This window comes from Mirounga leonina, unplaced genomic scaffold (assembly GCF_011800145.1).
Source record: "Mirounga leonina isolate KUSES-001 unplaced genomic scaffold, KU_Mleo_1.0 Mir_201, whole genome shotgun sequence".
Lineage (NCBI taxonomy): Eukaryota > Metazoa > Chordata > Mammalia > Carnivora > Phocidae > Mirounga > Mirounga leonina.
Window position 1 is genome coordinate 26,639,171 of NW_023270504.1, and position 16,505 is coordinate 26,655,675.

A 16,505-nucleotide genomic window follows, 5' to 3' on the forward strand; every position below is an offset into this window, starting at 1 on the left:
CACTTCTAAAAGCTTACTTTAAAAAAATTAGCTGATTTAATTCTGTACTAAATTATCAGTGTCTTGTCTGCCTAATGCCTAAAAGAAGCCTAATTATTCCCAGAATCATACCCAAGTAGCACTGACATAAAACTAAAAGGAAAAGGTGATGCTCTTAAGGAAGGGACCAGTTTGCACATCCTTGAAAGGTGAGACCACAAAACAACATATACATATAACATCCTACCTCCTCTCCTATCATGGTGCCCACTCCCACCAACCACCAGGACCTTGCCAAAATTGGCATCCCTAGACATCTCTTCCCAATTTACCAATTAGGGGAAAGGATTTATCCAACAGACAGCAGTAAGTGCCTTTGGTTTTAAGTCTGTGCCTACAATTCTTTCTTTGTGTCCCAATAAGTGATGCCCCTCTGTTTCAAGCCTCAATTTCTCCATAATTTTCAGGGAGAATGGAAGGAAAGAGGTAATCAAGTCTATTAAGTGTTAGAAGCTACTTAAAGACTCAGATGGACTTGGACTTTTCTACCATTCTCTATGCACTGTGCAGAGTTGGGATTAGTGGAGACACGTTCTCTCCTACCCTCAGCCTCCAGAATCTCTTTGGTATGGGAGAGATTGGGTAATCCAAATAAAACTGCTCTGGAGTGATGACAGAGGAATTTTTAAAGATTACTTGTCTATTTGCTGCATCTTTCAGGACAGTTCAGAAAAGGGGAACAGCAGGGGCAACACACCTTCAGAGAACTGGTGCCACCTGAATCATTGTCATGCTGTCAGCCCGATGATGACCCAGCCTCTCCCATGGAGCAGCCCCCAAGCTGTCTGGGAAGTCTCTGAGCAGATGGGCTGGGGGAGGATGTGTGGGGCAGATGGCAACAGTAGTTGTCAGGCATGAAGACTAAACAGTGTTGGCAGAAGTCAATGATAGACTTCCACCCTCCTAGTTCTGTCCCCACACAGCAGCCAGATGATGGTGCTTATCTCAAGGAGTTTCCAATAATGGCATTTGATATATATCATGACTTTCCAAGGGAAGCTGGGGGAGTTTCCTCACCCGTCTGCAGCCTGGACATCCTCACACACGCATACACTTCGTCTCCCCTAGCCTGTGTGTTGCAGGCCGAAGTCACAGTAAACATACACACATACTTTCCTATCCTCACCCTCTCCCTATTTGAGCTGCATTAGGAGTAGAAGCCATTCCAGTGGCAAGAACTGGTATCCCAAATCCAGGCTCTCTGAGGATCACTGGAAGCTAGTTTGACCCCCAGTTTTGCACAGTATACTGTATTGTCCACGCTTGTGTGGTGCAGGTCTGGAGCACAGGCTCATAGATGCTGGAAGTGTCTTTCTTCATCTCCAGACATCGCTTGGTGGCTCTGTTCATGACAGCTTTTTCCTGGATGGAGAAGAGACAGAGTCAAGGTATCAAAATGCCCTCATCTCCCCTGCTTCTGCTCTTCCTGCTGTGCTCAGCCACATGCTTGAAGAGTCCCTCAATCTTCTGCCAGTCATCCAGAGGGGAAATGAAGCAAAGGGCAGAGTTAGACCACCCAGGGCTTTCTCTACTAGTACCATGGCAGACTAACCACAGATCTAGGAGGAAGCAAGGCTGTGCTGGGTTTCTGTTATCATCCACCTCTCATGAGGTTGAAGCATCAGGGCAGTGTGACTGTCTAGACATGACACATCTTGGAGAGCCATGGTCCTTCTCTACTTGGCCTTCCTTTCCACATCTTCATCCCTGAGCCCATGAAACCCATCAGGATTCTCCCTCCTTCTTCAGTGAAGCTTGGTGGCCAAAGGAGCAGAAGCTACATTCAGGCATCTCAGCTTGTTTTCTCTACCACTGTGGGGGTTGTGGGGGGGAGCAGTTCCTACCTGTTCTGCCCTGGGGGCTTCACCAAAGTTTACTACTGGGAATGTTATGGGCTTAGGAGCCAAAGAGTCTGGGCTAAATCCCTACTCCACCACATATAGGAGAGGGCTCCGGCAAATTACCTATCCTAAGTCTCAATTTCCTCATCTGTAAAATGGGTTTATAGTTAATATTAGGGTTAAAATTAATACTAATTGAATTAAATTAGTTGGTTAATATTTATTGAGCATCTTGTGCCTGACATGAAAGATGTGCAGTAAATTAGTACATCTCTGACTCTTCCCATTCTAAAGGGGGAAGGGGAGGAAGGGTTATCCTTCTTTTTGTTCCTATGTGCCACCTCCAGCCCCTAAGCTCCTTCCTCATATCTATGGCTCAACTACTGTCATCATGCCATCTGTCCTGGTCCTGTCCTCTTCTCCTAGTCCTCCCATTTCCTACACCCCTCTCCACTTCTTTGCAGGAATCACTCACAGAATCTATTTCAGTGCCTCGGTGAAGTTGTTTTCGCTTTATCCACCCTGCCCTCTGCTGTCATCCTGAGTTAACAGCCTCTATTTGAAGGTCTAGTGAGAGACCCTGATCTCACCGTCCCACTTTGGAACCTACCACCAAACATTTCAACATTGAGCAGGGCTGCAGCAGTATGTCCAAACCCTGCTTCCTCTGATCTCTTTCCATTACAAAATGCAACCCCCACTGCCAACCCTGCTCCCCTAAACTTGCCTGCCCTGCCCACACTGGACTTCTCTGAGGTGCACCTCCCCAGTGTACCTCCCCAGTGCGGGCAGTCACGCAGGCACCCCTGGTTCTAGAAATCTTCCTGTCACCTCCACTGCTCCTTTCTGTGGGCCCCCTTTGTAGCCCACAGGGTGCTCCTGGAGAGGGTCCACCAACCAAGCAGGCCTGACCACAAATGTGCCTACAGAAGTCTGGCTTAAAACTTGGCTTACTCCTTAGGGTTATTCTTCCAGACCTCTTCAGCACTCTTTAACCCTGGTCCCCACTTGGTGCTTGATGCTCACTTACACTAAATGCTTTTTTTTTTCACTTTGTTGAAAAGATCACACTGCCAGCCAGTCTAGTCCCTCCCCAAGTGCCATGAGGGACCCTCAGGACACTGCTTGTGGGTGGTCTCAAAGGAGCTGCCCTGCCTCTCTCTATTGCTAGCAGCCCCGTGCTCTGATGTGGATGCCAGAGAAACACTCTTCCTGTTTAACATCGTTCTTTCATTTCTCCCTCTGGGCAGATTCCAGATTCTACTTTTCTATGTGTCTGGGTCAGATAATTGACATTCTTAAGAAAGAAAATTCAATGTATTTCCCCCGATATTAGAGGGGGAAAATAATCCTTAACTCTATCATCCTTTTTAACCAAAATTCAGTGCTTTCCTCCCTTTCAGAACCAAACTTCCCAAGCAACGAGGCGATAACAACAGTGGATAAGATTCTGTGTTTGAATCTGGACATTTAATCTGCTATGTGACCTTGGTTATATTATTTGACTCTCTGTGGTTTAGTAACTTCATAAGTAAAGTAGAGCTAATGATAATATTTCTCTTGTAAGATTTATGTAAGGATTAAATTAGATCGTGCCTATACATTATATGTACTCAATAAATCTTGGCTGTTCTAATTTATTGTGATTTTTTAGATAAAGTCAGTGACGCTTTTTTTTTTTCTATTTTCTCTCCACTTCCATGTGACATGTCCTTTGGAAGTATTCTTTGCACCTTCTTCAGACTTCTTTCCTTTACAATGTGTTCATCTGGATCTTATACATATTTGGCTTGGTTTTTATTTAGGGGGTGTTGTCTGACAGTTTTTAAGGAATTTTTGGTTTTGTTTATTTTCCACTTTCACAGAAGGAATATGTGTTCTTTCTTTTAATTTGGAAAGCATATTTCAAAAATTAGAAGTACTCGTAATAGAATAACATTGTATATATAGTTTGTATATCCTGCTTTTTAAGTTTAATATCATGATTTAATATCTCGTGTACTTTCCAATTTCATTAATTTTTGAAAATATACTTTTTGAGGATATAATTTGAATGGCTATATAATATTCAGTTCAATATTCAGGGGATGAACAAAAATCTCCCCTACTGTCGGGCATTTAATTTTTCCTAATATTTTGCTATGATAAATATTAAGATATTTTCCATATTAGTTTTGACCCACATTCTATATTATTTTTTAAAATACTGTCTTAAAACAGAATGAACACCATAAAAGGGGTCACAATTAATTTGGGGGCGCTGATTAGCATCAGGGTTTTTCACGCAGAGAGCTAAACTGCCTTCTGCAACTGTGCCCACTAGCGTGACACGTTCCCACAGTATCTCTTCCTTTTTATTTCTCGAACCCTGACTCCTCATTCTCACTGCCTCTCCCAGAACTCTTCTTTGTGTCACTCAATCCAGAAGACTTCTGCATGATGACATTTACCCCAACCCTCCATTATCTCAGTATGTCTCTACTCGCAACTCTGCTCCTCATTTCAAAGTCCAGATGTTCAAATTGGGTCCCTTCTCAGTCATTGATGCCATCTCTCTTGTGGCTTTCAGAAGTCACACCTCCTCTGGTTGACTCAAACCATGAATCATGCAATTGGAAGACGAAAGGATTATTTAGTCTTAACTCCCTCTCAATTCTGGAAATTATCTTTGGTAGCTTTTTAGTGGAACGAATGTGTAAGTTGTGTCTACAGCTTTCTTACCTGAAAGAACTGTGATCCTAAGATAAGGTGGATAGGAAAGGCTTAGATAGAATGAATTGACTCATGAGCTACATGATCACCTCTTTCTTCAACTTCTGGACTTCTTGACACAGTCACCTAAAAAGGGACCTGGCTTGGACATTGGAGTGGTGGGCAAAATTCCCCTGCATGTCCTGCAGCTCCAGGCCTCACACCCAACCAGAATCTATATTCCCTCAGCAACTTCAGCCAGCTGAGAAAGTGATCTTTCCAAAATTCTCTTGGAAAGGCAAACCTCAAAATGTTTGAGATGTTATAATTGTTTCTTTAGCATAACTAGTATGTTTAATTCCTGGGAGATTTAGGATCAAGTAAAGATGTTAAACACATAGTATTTGTTAAAGATTCTGTGTATAGTTACTATTTTTAAGTACCTGCTATGTTTAAAAAAAAAATCTTACAGATTAACCTTGTGTTACCAATTTAAAAATGTGTAATTGAATAATTAAGTTTGTGAAATCTTACCAAATTGCAAACACTGTTGAAACATATAATAGAATTTAAGAATCATTAATTTAAAATCAGATAATTGACATTCTTAAGAAAGAAAATTCAATGTATTAAATTTATAAATATAGTATGTAATGTTTAAGGGAATTTATTAAATTGTAAATTCCCCCATAAAGTTGCTAAGAGAGTAGATTTTAAAAGTTCTCATCACAAGAAAAAAATGTTTTTGTAATTATGTGTGGTGATCGATGTTAACTAGACTTACTGTGGTGATCATTTTGCAATTTATGCATAAATTAGGCATATTATGTTATACACTTGAAACTAATATAATGTCACTTGTATAAATAAATTAATTAATTCACTGTTGCAAATAACTTTATACTCATAAATTTGAAGAAATGGGCCAATTCCTGAAAAACCATAAAGCACTGAAATTCAATCAACATGAAATAAATGATCTGAATAGCCCTGAACTATTAAAAAATTTTTCAATTTGAGCTCCAGGAAGAAGGCCTGCCAGGCTGGCACATCACCTGTGCACACAGGCCTAGAAAGCTGGCAGATCTGAATGCAGGAAGTGTGCAAGGAGCAAAGTGTCTATGCTTGGGTGCTTCAGAGTGGAAACCAGGCTCACTGAACTTGGCTTCAGGCTCAGGGGATTGTGCTGATAGTTTTGAGTATAGGCAGGAATTTGTGGGGTACACACAAGGCCAAAAGGGTTTTAAAATATTTTAATTCCTGGTTTAAAAGCCCCTGGAAAGAAACCTCCAGGCCCATATGGTTCCACTGGAGAATTATACCAAGCACTTAAAGAAGGATTAATGCCAATTTAAGACAATCTCTTCCAGAAAATCTCTTCCAGAAATGCCTCTTTCAGAAACTGATCTATTCTAAATTTTTGTCAATAGGACAAATTTTATCAATTAGGAAGAGAAAACACCTCCTAACTCACTTTATGAGGCCTTTATTACCTTTATACTAAAACCAAAGACAGTACCAAGAAGAAAAAAAAGAAAAGAGAAAAGCTGCAGGTCATTACCTCTAATGAACTCAGACACAAAAATCTTCAACAACATACAAGCAAACCAAATCCAATAAAGTTATGAAAAGAAGTGTACACCATGACTAAGTGTGGTTTATTCCTGGCACACAAGGTTGTTTCAACATTAGAAAATTAATCAGTGTAATCCATCATATCAACAAACTAAAGAAGAAAAAATATGATATCAATTGACAAAGGAAAAGCATTTGGCAAAATCCAGCTCACATTCACAATAAAAATATTTCTTAGCAAGTCAGAAATTCAGATAAATTACTTCAGTTTGATAAGGAGCATCTACAAAAAATCTACAGCTAATGTATATGCAATGATGAAAGACTCAATGCTTTCCCCCTGCATTTGGGAACAAAGTCAGGATATCCATTCTCACCATTCTTATTCAACATAGTACTCGAAATTCTAGCTAATGTAATATGGCAAGAAAAACGAAACGAATAAAAGTCATACAGATTGGAAATGAAAAAAAAAGTGATTGTTAAAAACTGCTGGGTTTTTTAATAAAATAATAAGATTTCTAAGCTGAATGTAAAAGTTTAAGAAAAACTATAGTTCTTTAATTTATAACTTAATTTAATATTAATTTTTAAAACTAAAGTAAACCTGTGATAGTATTTTCTGCATACACAAAAAAGATACTGTTAAGGACATCAAAAACTCACATTTAGCACACTGGACCTGCCTGTCAAACATGTCTGCTTGGTGACTGCCATTGACAGAAAGCTCACCACCTTGCTAGGCAGCCCATTATTCTGTAGGATAGCTTAAGCTGTCAGGCTATTAGAAAGTCCTCCCCTTATGTTAAGTTGAACTCCCTCTCCTTGATCTCCAGTCACTGGTCTCAATTCTGCCCCCCTGCAGAAACTGAACAAATCTAATCCCTCTTCCTCATGAAATCAGCATCATCTTTTCTCTAGGCTCATGTCTCCAAGCTAGTGCCTCCAGATTTGCCAATCTTTCCTCTGCTCTGAAATTATTTATTGAGTGCCTGTCATGTTCCAGGCACTGTGCTAGATGCCAGAGAGAAAACAACAACAACAACAACAAAACCCAGGCCCTGCCCTCCAGCTCACAGTCTAGTGATTAAAAGAAGCAAGTGAGGAGGTACTTAGAAATAATCGTGAGATAAAACCTGTACGAAGAGCCCTGAGAGCACGAATCACTCATCCTCGTCCTGTGGAGTCACAGATGGCTGCTCAAAGAAGACAATGTCTGAGGCCAGAGGAACATTTTGTAGTTGGCCCAGTAAAGAGGTGGGAGGAGAGGGAATAATACGTACACAAAAGCCTAAGATAAGAGGGAGCATAGCCTTTCATAGAATTACATGTAGTTCCATATAGAGCAGGAAGTAAGAGCAGAAACACAGCTTACCCTCCTCCTCCTTCTCACTGATAGTGCCTAGTTCAAAAAGACTTGATCTAGGATCCAAAAACCCTCTGAAATTGTAAGCAAAATTGTGCACATATGTGCATATATATGTTTTCCTGGAAAGAAGATTTTTAGAAGAGTTATTAGCTTTACATTAGGAGTAAATGAGTTAGATTGATCCATGTCTGTTAAAATGTAGCCCCTGAACCTAACACAGTACCAAAATGCTCAGAGATACCATCACAGACAGAGCATTGCCTCCCTTCATCAGGACATCACATCTCTGCCAATGTGGCTTAATGCAGCCCCATCACACAGTAAACTCACATGTAGGCTATAGTCAGTCAAATCCCTTATCTCATTGTCTTGTGAATTCTGCCAGATTCCCTCCACCCTGTTCTTAGTCAGTTGATATTGAAATTAAAACCAGGGCTTTTATACTATCAAATTTCAGCCCAGGGCTCCAGATTCTCTGATTACCATTAATAATAAAACTAATCATAATGGCTAATATTTACTGAATACTTTCTATGTGCAGGCACCATGCTAAATAGGCACCACACTATCTCATTTAATCCTCCCAACAGGCTCCTAAAGTAGATATTGTGATCTCCATTTTATAAATGAGGAAACTGAGTATCAGAGAGGGTAAGAAACTTGCTAATGGTGACTGAACTAGGACCGAACCTAAACTCTTACCGTTAAACTATAACAGATTCCAATATTGCTTCCCTTACCCATCCACCTTCGCCAACAGACTCAGGGTTCCACGCCCAGTTTCATTTCCAGTCTTTTCCCTACCACTGCCACAAAGCCAGTCCTTCTAAAACACTATCAAATCAAATATGAACCTCACAGACTAGATTTGAATATGCTTATCTTTAAAAAAAACATGTGACTGGGCGCCTGGGTGGCTCAGTTGGTTAAGCGACTGCCTTCGGCTCAGGTCATGATCCTGGAGTCCCTGGATCGAGTCCCGCATCGGGCTTCCTGCTCAGCAGGGAGTCTGCTTCGTCCTCTGACCCTATCCCCTCTCAGGTGTTCTCTCTCTCTCATTCTCTCTCTCTCAAATAAATAAATAAAATCTTTAAAAAATAAATAAATAAAAATAAAAATAAAAAAACATGTGACTCACCGGTTTAAAATCCCAATATATGTGCAGTCTGTTTTGGACTGCCTTGGAACATGGCTCTCAAATGGGCTTCTCCCCATTGCCAGGGTCTGTCAGGCAGTGATCATCAGTACGTGCCTCCGCAATCAGTGGTCCCACATAGAACTCCCCAGTTAGGTGATAGTAGACATTCTAAAAGAGAGCAAAGGAATCTGTCATGGATACGGTCAGTGGGGCTGTCCTTGACCTTATAGAGGGCATGAAGGCTGTTCCTTGGTCCCCTATGTACTCAATCACTACGAGGGAGCACTGAACTTTCATGGGTAACAAGGATCCACCTCCTCTTCCTTCTCCTCAAACCCCAGTTGACTCTAGGAAGAAGACCAGGCATAAGGAGGGGGCACCAGCCTACTTGATTCCATACAAGGACTCCAACACAATCATGACTTGCATAGACAAAGGAGATTATCTTTGAAACACACACACACACACACACACACACACACACACCTGAACTTCAGAAGCTGTCATCATAAGCTCCAGCTATGGGCTTGTCAAGAAACCTTTCCAGTTCTTAATCTGATACTATCTTGCTTGGTGAGCTTGGACAAGTGGGTTCTTTTTGTGTCTCAGTGTTTTCATTTGTCAGGTGGAAATGCTTATCTATCATACATACTACCAGAAGTTCCCTGTGAGGGCAACATGCAAAGTAACAAGATGGATGAAAATATTCTCAGGGGAAAAAGTCCCCCAGGCTGCACCATCCACTTGATGCCAGGTCTCTTCTATTCTATGGAGCGACTTCCATTTAGCCTCTCTTCTCTAGCCCCTGTTTCCTCCTCTACAGAAGAAGTCACAGGTAGCATCACCTGCCCACCTTCCAGGGCATACCAGGAGTGGTGGGAGGATGGTGGAGACAGTGAGGGGAAGGGAACTGTCAGGTGGAACCTGAGGTAACTGTCAATGAAAATATTACCATTGTGAACAAATGTGACAGAGCATACTTTCTACCTATCATTCCTGTACCCAAAGTTGAACTGTCTAGTATGATTTTTTGAATGGACTTCGAAGTGCTTAGTTACAAAGACAGGTTTGGATTTCACCCTTACCCATTGCTCAGGATGCTCTGTTTCTGCCTTCCCATCATCTAACACTTAGTCTGAATCTGGCAAGTGTTGCCAGGGGCTGAGCCACAACAGACTCACCCTGGGGCAGGGGAGATTGTGGAAGATACCTGCAGACTGTATTTGTGACAATAAAACATGCTGGGGGTTTTGCCTGAAACAAGTCCCTGATCCAGGCAGATATTTTCATCCAACGTGTTTTTCATCTGAAAGGGCAAAACACACAGAAACACCATTGGAAAGAGGTAGAGAAAGAGGGCCCTCAAGCCTCCCTACGTCGTGCCTTTTCCCCACTACTCCAAGGGTGCCAGAAATTACCAACCAAAAGGAAGCAGAGGTTTGGGATCTTGGAAGCCATTCTCTTTGCACTAGACAAATGCTGGAAGGAGGTGCTGCTGTGATGTTCCTTCCTAAGAACTCCCACCCCTCAGACTGTCACAGCACATATAGAGAAGGGGGACCAAGCCAGATACCCTGGTTGGCTGAGAAACTGAGAGGTCAGATCTAGGGCTGCAGTTTGCAAAGTAAGGAACCAGAGGCAAAGACAAGGAAAAGAGATGGGGTCTGGGGAGCAAGAGACAAAAGGACACTGAGAAGGCCCAAGGGCAAAAAGCTGAGAAAGGAGGTAAGGGCTAGAAAGATAATCCTGGACAGGATGGAATTAGGAAATGCTTTTCTGAGCTGTCATGTAATTCAGGTCCCATTGTCTTTTATAGTCAAATATTTAAAATCTGAGTTGCAATTTCATGATACATACTCTTCTGTAGCCCACAATGTTGTGGATTGGCTTCAGGTTTGGATAAACATTTTTCAGATACCAGTCAAAAGTTTTACATTTCAGTTTTTCCGGAGTGCCATTCTGGAAGAAATGTCTCCAAAATCGATTCCAGAGTTCTATAAATTAAACATGGACTATTTCTGTGCCTTATAACATCCTTGACTCCACCAAAGGGTATGAATGACACACGAGGGAATGAAATATTTTCCTGATAGCCTGGAAGGTAACCTTGATAATTATAGTTTTTCAAGTAAAGTGGGAAGAGCTTGAAACCTAGTAATCTCTGCTAGCTTCAAAGGTACTTGCAAGGCCTGCATAGTAGGGCCACTCAGGTTTATTTCCCTTCATTAGCAAGCTAATGCAGACTGCTCCCATTTGAGATAATGTTTACACCAGTAAGGCACAAAATACTCCTCATGATAGAAAAAGGCTTTCAAAAGGAATATTCTGGTAGCAAGATTTAGAGATTGAAGGAGATTTTCTACAAGTGATATCTGTGGGGAATCAAAGGGAAAGAATGCTTGAGCCCAGAGTCGCAGCTCAAGGACAGAAGACAGCATGCCATGCCAACCTCAGGTGGCCGGCCTTAGCCAAGAAGGCCATCCTCATTTGTGTGCATCCAGCAGGGTTACAGTCTCTACTCCCACCATCCCACATCCCACCTGCCATGTCCCATAAATTCCTAATGTCCAGCCCTGCCCCACAAGGAATCCCCCAGTATAGATGATGCATGAAGATCATAGAATCTAGGAGATTCCTTGGTTTAAATTATATCTCTCCTGCTTATTACTTTATTACTTTAAACAAATTCCTTTCAACTCTCTGTACTTCAGTTTCTTCATCTGTAAACTTGGAAGAATAAAAAAAAAACCTTCCTCATAGATATGTTGCAATGATTAATGACTACCTGGAGCATAGTATTACTACCTAATGTTAGATGTCATTATCCTTGCACCATCGGAACTTTATGCTAATTTTTTAGGGCAGGGATGGCACTTTCACTCTATCTCTCCCATTTCCTACACTTATCACCCCCTCCTCCTCCTTCGTTCTTCCCTGCTTCTGTTCAATCCATGACAAACCTGGAGAGGTATGTTCCAGGCCAAATAGACCATGTGTTTGTACTCATCCACCCAGATTTCAGCCACTCGCAGAGCATTACACTTCAAGGCAAGACTCAGATCCAAGGCATAGGGCTTGTGGTGTCTCTCTAGGTGAGCAATCCGGGAGCAGGGTAAGATCTCGATTCTCCCTCCACATTGCCACACCTGTAAAAGAAGAAAAGAAAGTCACCTGGGCAGGCTAGGCCCATGACCAAGAAGCAGCATAGCTTGTAGACTCACAGAGAACACATTTTGGAATCATTTTTAAAGAATGTAAATTTAGTTCTCTCACTCCCATCTCAATGTGGCCTCTCAACCTACCTACCTAAAACAACCTTCATTAGAAATCTACCAAAATTCTTCTCTCCCATTGTTCAGACAGCTCCAAAAATCCTACATCCTTCAGGAAATCTTCCTGAACAGACCAAAGGAATGGCTGCCTTTGGCTCTATTATCCCCAAGAAAGTGCCAGAGTCCTAAGAGGTACCACACTCTGAGCCAATCTCACTGGACTTCACTTCCCAAGACCCACTCTGTCCTGCATACTAGATATAAAGCAATGTGGTGGACAGACTCTCAGGGGCTCCCATGATCCCTGCCTCCTAGTGTTCATACCCTTCTCTAATCCCTTCCCTTTGAGTGTGGGCTTGTGATCTCCTTCTAGCCAATAGAATATGGCAAAGGTGATAGGATGTACATGATTGCATGTATGTGATTACACTATATAAGATTGCAGTGTCCATCTGGTTAGGAGACGTGCTGTCATGTTGGCTTTGAAGTAGCAAGCCACCATGTTGTGAGCCACCATGATAAAGAGGCCACAGGGCAAGAAACTAAGGGTGGCTTCCAACTGATAGCCAGCAAAAAACTGAATGCTCTCTCAGTCTAGAGGGCTTCAAGCAACTGAGTGCTGCCAACAATCCCATGAGCTTGGAAGCAGATCTTTCCCTAGTCAATCCTCAATGGCCAACGCTTTGACTGCCCTGGCCAACACTTTGACTGCAGCTTTGCAGATGACTCTGCTAAGCCATGCATGGACTCTTAATCCACAGAAACGGTGAGATGGTAAATGCACTTTGCTTTGAATCACCAACTTTGTGATAATCCTGCTACACAGCAATAGATAACTAATACAAGTAATTCTTGACTAAGAGATATCATGACTTATGATATAATGATATAATTATAAATACTCTTCTTTGCCATCCTGATGGGTACAAACTTACTTTTCAGGCCACATACTCTAATATTTGGCTTAAAAATATGATCTTCATCCAGATAGATGATAGAATTATCTAATGATATTAGATTGATATAATGGCTCCAGTGTCTTCTCCTCATGGTTTCCCAAGAAAAGTGCAGTTTCTGGGAGTTAATTGGCCTATCTAGCAGTGGTTAAAAACCTACTACCTTCATGCCCAAGGGAGCCTCTGAGATAAGAGTGAGGAACTTAGGTCCTGCTGGTTCAGTTAACCACCTGAAGGGTCAGTCCCCTTATCTGACTTTCAAAATTTTTTTATCCCTTTTTCTACTTCTGAATCCACAGATTCTTCTCCCTCATCCCCCAAAACCCAGACTAGCACAATGACAAAAAGCCATGCTTTGAAGTCAGACTGACCTGTGTTCAAACCCTGATTCTATCACTGCATACCTGGCAACTAGAAGCAAAACACTCCCCTTCTGAGTCTCAGGTGGCTCATCCACAAAGGGCATAAAGCTGTCAGGAGGAATAAATGGCATAACAAGTATCCATAAATGTCTATGATTTTTAACTTGAAACAGATCTTTTCTTCCATTATCTTCCTGAATTTCTCTTCATTAGTTTCCAGAATCATGTGGAGGTTAAAACTCATGTGCTTTCAGATTTTAGTTTCTGAAGCCAAACATCTAAAATTTCAAATACAAATTTATTTCATTTTTTTTAGTTGCTGGTAGTTTCCAATCCACAGGAATTCAGAGGAGAAAAAAATTTTGGCACAAAAAAAACCTTAAATTCAAGTGAAAAGATAAAAGTCATGATTGCCATTTATGAAGTAATGTTAACTATTATCCTTGACCAACAGTTTTCAAATTTTACTCTTTCAGTTTATTCCCACTTGCCAAACATTCCTCCATTCTCATTCTGTGTGTGTGGGGTGTGTGTGTGTGTGTGTGTGTGTGTGTGTGTGTAACACACAGAGAGAGATGTAAAGCTTCTGCTTAGAGTAACAATGACTTGCTCTGTGGCAAATGTTACCCTAATGTTTTTCATGAATTTAATCCTTAACATGTAGGTATTATTATTATCCTCATTTAAGTAAGTTGCCCACATTTACCAGCAGGTAAATGACAGAATTGGATTCTGAGCAGTGAGCCTATTAAGCTCTGTCAAGGGGTCAGGAATACACAAGGTGCCTGATAAATGCTGGTTTTCCTTTCTTGAGCATCAACCCCAACAGTCCATCTCCATTTATACACTTCCATGTGCACTATCACTACCATGCCTCTAGATGTCAGAACAAAACATTCCATGCAGTTCTAATGTTCCCCATGATCTGTCACTGGAGAAAGACAGATCTTAACAAGTGCTGGAAGGTTTTAAAAGGCAAATAGTCACACACACAAACTAAGGAAACTAGATATGGGTAGAACTGTTTTATCCAAGAAAAAGAAAAGAATGGCCTTTCCCTGACACTCCCTACATTTCCAGCAAAATCTATCAAAAAAGCACAAAATATTAAAAGAAAGAGAATTTCTTGTGGAAACTAAAATACCAGAGTTCAATATGGGATGGTGAGGGGAATGGAAACAGACAAGAAGCAGCAGAAGAAGAAAGCAGAGAAAAGCATGGGGAACTCAGAAATGGTAAGAAGGGCTTGGGGTCCTAAGTTGGAGAATTGGAGTTCCAAATTCATGGAAGCTATGGTAGATGGGAAAACATCAGCCCTAATGTAACTAAGGTCATCTTAGGACTTTGCTAAGTACCATGCATAAAATAATTATTTCTACATTTCTATTTTGTGCTAGAGACTAATTGTACACTCAATACCTATTTCCCTCTACATCTATAGTTGTAGAAGGAATAACTGCACACATAGCAACTAGCTGAAATCTACATTTCCCAGACTTTTTCGCTCACCAGTGGCCATATGACCAGCAGGGGCCAATGGGATTTGAGGGAAATAACATAGACAACTTTCAGGTAGTGCCCTTAAAAAGAAAACATGCTCTGTCTTTCCCCCCTTTTCTCTTCCTACTGAGTAGAATACAGGTGTGGTGTTGAGTGTAGCAGAACCACAAGATGGGTTTTTGTTCCCATCACCCTGAAGCTGCCATCTTAATCCTGAACTGCTTATGTTCAAACTGTTCTGGGAAAAAGAAATCAATCTCTATCTTGTTTAAACCTGTTATTTTAGCCTCTCTCACAGTAGTCAAACAAGGATTCAATTAATATCTTTATAAATCATTTAAAAATATTTATTACATTTTAACAGTGCCATTATCCTTATGAGGTAGATGAAACAAGGATGTTTCTCTTCATTTCATAAAAGGGAAAACTGGTCAAGACAAACATGCAAAGCAGTAGTTTTCTCTGCCCAACAATTACTGTGGCTTACGGTATAACCCAGATAGGGACTCAAATTGTATTTGTTAACACATAAATGTGAGGTCCTGGTTAGGTCTTCATTGGGTATAATATATAGTTCTAGGGTCATCAGTTCCAAGTAAAAAATTGAAAGTTGTAGATCTAAATAAGCTTTAGAAAATATCGTATGCTTCCAGACACTGTTATGGACTAGAGATCACCTGGTCTCAGGCACAGAATTTCAGGGCTTGGGGGGAAAAAAAAGCCATTTTATAGAACCTCAGTCCACAGTGAGTTAGCAGAGTCAGGATTAGAAGCCAAGTTCAGCATTTTTTTACAATGCCATCCTGACATCCTTATCATTATTATTTTTATCATTAACCATTTATGAGCATAAGTCACATGTCACTCAGCATGCTAGGTGCTCAATGTAGTAGGTATGGCTTAGAGAGCTTCTATCTGCCCAAGATAACACAAACTTTCAAGTGGTAGAGTAGGATTTGGACTTAAGTCTGTCTGTTTCCAATACTCATGTAATTCTCACTAACATAAGTTAGTGCCTTTTTTAAAGTTCAGTCTTAGGCTGGAAGATGAAAGAAAGGTAAATTAATAAGAAAAATCACAAACCCAAGGGGCAAGGCCTTTTAACAAAGGATTCTGGATTATACAGAAGCTGCAAAAGGAATACTATAGGAGGGATATTTTATGCATGAGATCTAGGAAATGCTTGGAAAAATGCTTGGAATGCTTATTTCCCTTAAGGTAAATAAGAATACCATCTGCCGAGCCTCAATTATACCTCTTTCCATCCATATCTCCCAGATTATACAAACCTATACTAGAAAGTTCCACTCCAGAAGTTTTACTGCCTTTCCTAGTGACTTGGAAACATGATAATTTGTCCATCTCTTGAGCCAATGACATTCAACCTTGTTCCAGAATTCCAAAGACCATACTACTCTCCAATTATTTCCCCCTCTGCTTTTTCTCATAATGAGAAGAAAATGTACCCACCCTCAAGCTAAGCTCCACGTTCTCTCCTCCACAGACCAGCATCCCACCATCCAGAGATCCTATCTCTTCCAAAAAGATCCTGTTGGCAGCCAGGATGCCCATGATGGAAGGATTCCTATAGAACACATAGTAAGAGAGTTACTAACCTCTTGATGAGAGAAATGGGTCAGGATGGTGGTGAGGGGTAGAAAGCCAATGATGATTTGGCTTTCAAAGGTCTACTCAAGTCTCTTCTTATCCTGAAGGTTTTCTCTAAACCCTCAGGCTGAACTAAGTACATGTAGCCTTCCTT

At 41.1% G+C, this 16,505-nt stretch overlaps 1 protein-coding gene across 1 annotated transcript in view; it reads right to left on the reverse strand.

Annotated features, from left to right (window-relative positions):
* Window positions 1-338: 338 nt before the first annotated feature.
* The window catches only part of GALNT8 (polypeptide N-acetylgalactosaminyltransferase 8), a 46,128-nt gene continuing 29,961 nt past the window's right edge, over window positions 339-16,505 (reverse strand). The window contains 7 exon segments of the mRNA XM_035028424.1: window positions 339-1,401; window positions 8,654-8,821; window positions 9,864-9,959; window positions 10,511-10,602; window positions 10,605-10,647; window positions 11,614-11,799; window positions 16,214-16,328. Of these exon segments, the coding sequence (XP_034884315.1) occupies window positions 1,258-1,401; window positions 8,654-8,821; window positions 9,864-9,959; window positions 10,511-10,602; window positions 10,605-10,647; window positions 11,614-11,799; window positions 16,214-16,328 (844 nt within the window). The 3' untranslated portion in view covers window positions 339-1,257.